Raw genomic sequence first — 6,836 nt, forward strand, 5'->3', positions numbered from 1 at the left:
AGGGCCCTGTGGGGTCTAACCAGCCTTGTTAGTCCCGCAGAGCCCTGGTGAGACCCCTTTAGTGCCCTGATGAGACCCCACATAGCCCTGGTGAGACCCCACAGAGCCCTTGTGCTGGTCTCACCAGACAGAGCCCTGGTGAGACCAGACGGAGCCCTGGTGAGACCCCACCGAGCCCTGGTTTAACCAGGGTGAGATAGGGTCTCAAAGCACCAGGGCGAGATAGGGTCTCACCGGTGCTCTGTGGGGTCTCACCAGCCTGGTTAGACCCATTCAGGGCTCTGGTGAGACCCCACAGACTAGGGATCTGTGGGGTCTCACCAGGGCTCTGAGGGGTCCTCACCAGGGTAGCAGGGTTCTGTGGGGTCTCACCAGGGCTCTGAGGGGGCCTCACCAGGGTAGCAGGGTTCTTTGGGGTCTCGCCAGGGCTCTGAGGGGGCCTCACCATGGTAGCAGGGTTCTGTGGGGTCTCACCAGACTGGTTAGACCCCTTCAGGGCCCTGGTGAGACCCCACAGACCAGGGATCTGTGGGGTCTCACCAGAGCTCTGAGGGGGCCTCACCAGGGTAGCAGAGTTCTGTGGGGTCTCATCAGGACGAGATACCAAAGAGCAGGGCTCTCCACAGGGCTCTCACCTGCTTTCCACAAGGCTCTCCAGGCTGCCACTCCAGTACTGTGTGTGCTGTGCTGGCCGTGTCTTGTGGGCGTCTCCATCAGCTTCTGCAGTTAAACTCCGCCCAGAGATCCTCGTGTGGTGGATGGGAGGGGTGAGGTCTCTTCTCAATGGCTGGTGGGCTGAGCTCCGTGCAGAAGACCGAGCCGATGGTCCGCACCAACGATCAGCTAACGGATGAGCTCTCAGCCCGGTCACTGTCAAACTTGAGAGTCTCAGTTTGGCAGCTACAGGGATGAGAGCTCACAACGCTACCTGGCTGCCGTTCGACAGGGCAAACTAGGCGGCCGCGAGGCCCTCGGGAGCGCGAGGCCTAAGGCGACCGCCTAATTTGCCTAATTAAAGAGCCGCCTCTGCAGTGGTGTGATTGCAAAGTTCCTCTGCTCTGCAATATTTCACAATTACCTGACTCAAAAGAAAAAATATATTATTTTTTTTATTCATGAACATAATTTTTTTTTTAAATACCCAAATACACTATATGTTCCCTTTAAACAGCATACAATAAATGCTGGTTAGACTAAGCATGATTGACTGCCTAAAGACAGGTCAAGCAACCATCCTGTGAGACACTGAGCTCATATTTTTCTACTTAAATCAATTCCTTTCACGGCTGAAAGAAAATTTTTTACTCACCTTCAGTGAAATGATGCAAGGTGGTAATTCACAGGCATCTAAAGTACATACTGATAGACAAAGAACTTAATCATTCTTTGTCTAATGGGCAAATACTTCAACCATTAGATGCTAAATGAGATTACTTGGAATAATGTTAACATTATTCAGTTTTTGCTCCATGAAGAGAACAGGAGAATAAATAAAACAATCTTAGGGCCCATTCAGACCCCAACGTCCAAATGAGGCGTGTTAACATATGTGCATTAAAGTGTGTTTTTACATGCATTCACATACGTTGCAGCCCACTCAAATAAATGGTCTCGCAATGAATCAAAAGAAAACTGGCATGCACCCTTTTCAGCAACTCAGCACATCATAATGCACAGTACATTATAGTGTGCTGTGGTGCATTGCAAAACATGTGTGTTGAACTTGCGTTGCCTTAGTTGGTGAGCATTTAAAAATACATGGCGCTACCATGTGCTAACACACATAACATGCAATGACATGTTATCGGGTTAACTCGTGTGTTACTGCAATGCACCAGAAACATTTAATTTGGCCTTAATAGATTATGCATGTTAAGGTCAAAGACTGTTCTAAATCATGGAATATTTTATACGATTCTCCTAAATCAAAATATAAAACATTTCCCTTGCAGTCCTTCCTAATGGGAAACTATAATGGTTTTGTGTTAATTGAGTTTAAATTTATAAATTTCTTTCAACAGACAAGGTTAGTGCAGACACATACATTTGTGTGAAAAAGAAAGTCCACTCTCTCTCTTTGAATTTTATGTTTTTAAGTATAGGGACATATTAAAAATCATCTGGTCCTTAGCAAGTCTCAAAATTAGGGAAATACAACATCAGATGAACAACACATGACATATTACACTGTGTCATTATTTATTTTACAAACATAAAGCCAAAATGGAGAAGTTATGTGTGAAAAACTAAGGTCACCTCTACTGCTTCCATAGGAATTAAGAGGCTAAGGGGTCTATTCACGAAGCTGCCGAGGGCAGCCGAGTGAATGACCGATCTGAAGTGAAGTGAGCCGAACACTGTTCGGCTATTCACTTCAGGCTGGTACGGCTAATTTCAGCCGTACATCGGCTGAAATCAGCCGTACATCGGCAGAGAGGTGCTGCTAATCCAATGTCCTTCATTAGCTGATCATCAGCAAGCGTGACTACCGCTATAAAAGCCGAAGTTTTAGCAGTTTGCCGATCTGGAGCATTAAGGTTTGTGTTGACACAATGCCAAAGAGTCAGTAAAAAGGGGGCTTTTCTTAAACCTCTCGTCTGACACTCCTGGAAGTGTGGGGATGCAAAGTGGCACAAGTGCCGCTGTAGCAAGTAGATTCTGTGCAGAGTTCAGGTGCAAAGATCCAGCGGCTGGAGACTGGTTAAAGTCGAGCAGCAGAGAGGCCAAAACAAGAATCAAGAGCAGAGTCGAGGTTATGAACCAAGGTCAAACCAGCTAGGCAGCAAGGTACCACATCAAGAGCCAGGAACAGGGTCGGGATCACAAGCCAGGGTCAGTACCAGCGGATTGTTATTTTGGGGGCCTAAACCGGAACCTTAAGAAGATAAATTGGCATGTGGCAGAGGCCTAAAGAATCCAACGCTGGCTTGTGGGAAAATCCTAAAGAACCTAACTAATCTAAAGCTGACCTGTGGAGGCCTAAGCAGGAAGGTGGCAGACATCCCAACCTGAAAAAATTCATTTCAGAGAGGTGCCCTCTCCCAACCCCCCCACCCCCCAAAAAAATTTGCAAATGGGGGAGAGGGCACCTCCCTGAAATTATGGCAGATAGCAGGAGAGCTTAGGAGCTAATGCTTCCCTTGCTATCTGTTGTTTTTTTTGTATACTGACAGCTCCTGCCCTCAGGATACCATAATCACACAGAGTGAGCATTTTCTGAGGAGTTTGCTGTTACGGATAGTGTCCTAGAGAACTTGGGAGAAGCTTCTACCGTAGGAAATTGGATAGGGATTTCTGCTGTTCAACCATTGAGGCCTGGTGCAGACCTGAGCGATCCAGGATGCATGTCCCAGGATCGTACGGTCCTGCACAATTACAGACAGCGCTTGCCGCACGGCCCCATTGATTTCCATGGGTTACATCTGCGTGGCAATCGCAGAGAAAAGGTACATGTACTTTTTTTTGCAATACACAATGCGCGGCTGTTTTAACAAAAAAAAATTCTGAGAATAATAGCACCCACAGCGTGACCGTTGGTGATGGGCGACTCCGTGACCGCACTGCAATCCGTGCGGTTTTGTGCATGATTGCTGCGCGGTCACAGATCGCCTAGGTGTGCACCGGCCCTCACGGTACCTGTGACTTTGCTGTTTTCTAGGATCAAAGGCCAATTTGTCATTGGGAGGCTGCTTCTGATGATACCTAGCACTACCATTCATTTCCATTGGTAACAGAAAGCCTGAAGAAGTATTGATGGTTTTAGTTAGGTATCCTGTAGCCCTAGCCATCTGTCCACGAGTTATTGAGCAAATAAACCTTTAAAGCTAACGATTGTTACCATGGGTGGGTCGATGTGTTGTTGTGTGCAGCTACAAGAAGAGTCCCTATTAAGACAGGATAACCTATTAAAATCCAGCAGTTCCTTTGGGGGTGAGTGCTACAGATACAATACTTTCTGATTTTAGCTAGAGATGGTGTCATTGTTTGGTGACTAACATTAGCATTTTAGTATTTACTTAAACTTGCTGCTTGTTTTGAAATAAAGTATATAATTCGATTACTGTTTTGTATTAAAAAAAATCAAAAATGCATTTTTAAACATTTTATTCATTTGACATCTTGTAATAAAAACATTTGAATGGTATACATTAAAACCATACACCAAATGAAAGGTTTATATGTTATTAAAAAAACAATAAAAATTTGTATTTAGGTAGGCAAATTAGTCTCAGTGTCTGCATATCTAGGCGTCAATCACCTCTGGTCATGAAAGGGTTAAAGCATGAGCTCAAAGTATGGCAATGTAAAATAACAGTTTTAAAATAGACTTTTAGATTTTATTTTGATGGCTTGGATGAAAACTAGATCATATTTTAATAAAGCCATTTTTTATTTCTCATACCTTATAAACTGTTTTGGGTTGCTGGTAAGATAAATTGTTTTATAACTTTTGACAATGTTGTTTAAATAGCATGTATTTAGAAAAAAAAATAGTTAAAAAGTTGTGCAGTATATTTGTTTTGATTAACTTTATCCAACAACATTGATTTCCCAAAGGTTCAGTGAGGATATTAAATGGATGACTGGAAGACGTCCAAATATATATTGGCAAGCAACATGGAGATTTATTAGTCCATTGCTAATGGGAGCAATGTTTTTGTCATATATAGTTGTTCAATTTAGGACACCTTTAACTTATGAAACATGGGATCCTAGTTATGTAAGTATGTGTTATAATCAAGAATAAAATAATGTTATGCCTCCTTACTCTTAAGCAGTTATATTTCATGCATAGTGTGTTAACATCATAAAACAAAGGCAGCATTTCCACAAAAAAAACATACCTGTAGCAAAATCAGGCTCCATTCACACAGGAGCGGTGCGAATATGCGCAGAGCCGCTGTAAATTAGGCTATAATTTCAAGAAACCTGGTAGTGCATTAACACCTTTTTATATCCCATCTTTCACTTGAGTTTCATACATACATGCAGGGCCGTAGCGAGGGCTAGGCGACTGAGGCTCTCGCCTCAGGCGCAGGTGCGGGAGGGGGCGCAGCCAGGGCTCAGCACGGCACTGACAAGTGGGCCCGCACAGCCTGCAGACTCTCCTCTGGATCCCCACTGCTCTCCCCCATCTGTATGGGCAGAGGCAGCGGGGATCCGAGGAGAAGTGAAGAACTGCACCCAGTGGGGAGGGAGGGGGGCAGAGGAGAGAGAGAGCCGCTTGGCCAGGATCTGGCAGCCGGCGGCTCTCTAGCACTCTCTCCTCATTGCTCGGCTATGCTGCTGTGCACTCTGTACAGAGGCTTCTACCCATTCACAAACTGGTTGATAGTAAATATTTTCTGAATGAATGGGAAGCCTCTGTACTTTCCATTCATTTAGAACAGGGTCTGCAGAAAATACCCATTTTTTTTTCTATTTTAAAAGGGAAATATCATGGGGCTGTTTAGACCCCTAATAAAAAAAAATTTAATTAAAAAACTAATAATAAAAAATCACATCCTGGAGGAAGGAGCACATGACATCACATAATCCCGCATGTGCGCAGGGCCGGGTGACGTCACATGCCTGTTGGAGGGCACTTTTTTTGTTCCTGCCTCGGGCGCAAAAGGAGTTAGCTACGGGTCTGCATACATGAGAACAATCTTGGAAAAATAACTCTCTCCTCATTGCTCGGCTATGCTGCTGTGCACTCTGTACAGAGGCTTCTACCCATTCACAAACTGGTTGATAGTAAATATTTTCTGAATGAATGGGAAGCCTCTGTACTTTCCATTCATTTATTCATTTAATATCATAGGGCTGTTTATACCCCTAATAAAAAAAAATGTAATTAAAAAACTAATAATAAAAAATCACATCCTGGAGGAAGGAGCACATGACATCACATAATCCCGCATGTGCGCAGGGCCGGGTGACGTCACATGCCTGTTGGGGGGCACTTTTTTTGTTCCTGCCTCGGGCGCAAAAGGAGTTAGCTACGGGTCTGCATACATGAGAACAATCTTGGAAAAATGTAAATTACTTCCTCTTACATCCCACAGCTTATCTCACAGTAGATAGACATACAGTATCTGGTTGTCTTTTCTCTATCATGTCATCAACTGCCTTCTTAAAAGACAATCATACAGGAATTGTTTTATAATCCGAGTGGTTTCAATGCAATCATTCAGTTAGACTATGTATATTTATTATTCTTATTATTGGTATTTATATAGTGCCCACCATTTTATGCAAGGGTTGCACATTCACATCATTCCCTCTCCTCAAAGAGCTTACCAACTGTTTTCCATTGGCCGGCGGTTCTGCTGCTGTCAAAAAAAAAGAAGAAAAAAAACCTCTCTCGGCCGCCAAGGAGAGAAACACGGCTTTTTTTATCTTTCTATTCTGACACGGCTTCGGGTCAGAATAGAAAAAAAAAAAACATTTTTGGCCATAGGAATGCATTGCTAGATTCCTATTGGCTATTTCCCTTTGCAATAGCCAATAGCAAACCAGCTATTGTACCCGAGTGCAATGCTAGTTTGCTATTGGCTATTGCAAATTGAAATAGCCAATAGGAATCTAGCAATGCATTCCTATGGCCAAAATTAATTTTTCTTTTTTTCTATTCTGACACGGCTCCATGTCAGAATACAGAATAAAGAAAGAAAAAGCAGTGTTTTTCTCCTTGGCAGCCGGGAGACTCCCGAAGCTCCCGGGAGAGTTTGCTGCCTGGAGATCAGTGTCCCTGGTTAGCTGGTAACCAAGGACACTGATCTCTCTGCAAGTGGCCGGAGCCTGCCGTAACATCACGGCTGGCTCCCCCAAGCTGGCAGAAGCCGGCTGTCGGC

At 44.1% G+C, this 6,836-nt stretch overlaps 1 protein-coding gene across 3 annotated transcripts in view; it reads left to right on the forward strand.

The window, feature by feature from the left end:
• The window catches only part of LOC108797281 (sodium-dependent neutral amino acid transporter B(0)AT3-like), a 59,887-nt gene that overhangs the window by 42,262 nt on the left and 10,789 nt on the right, over nucleotides 1–6,836 (forward strand). For all 3 annotated transcript variants that reach the window (XM_018568853.1, XM_018568854.1, XM_018568855.1), the window contains one exon: nucleotides 4,558–4,720. In XM_018568853.1, coding sequence (XP_018424355.1) covers nucleotides 4,558–4,720 — 163 coding nt within the window. The remainder of the gene's footprint in view (nucleotides 1–4,557; nucleotides 4,721–6,836) is intronic.

This window comes from Nanorana parkeri, unplaced genomic scaffold, assembly GCF_000935625.1.
Source record: "Nanorana parkeri isolate BGI_ZX_2015 unplaced genomic scaffold, ASM93562v1 scaffold1252, whole genome shotgun sequence".
NCBI classification, from domain to species: Eukaryota; Metazoa; Chordata; class Amphibia; order Anura; family Dicroglossidae; genus Nanorana; species Nanorana parkeri.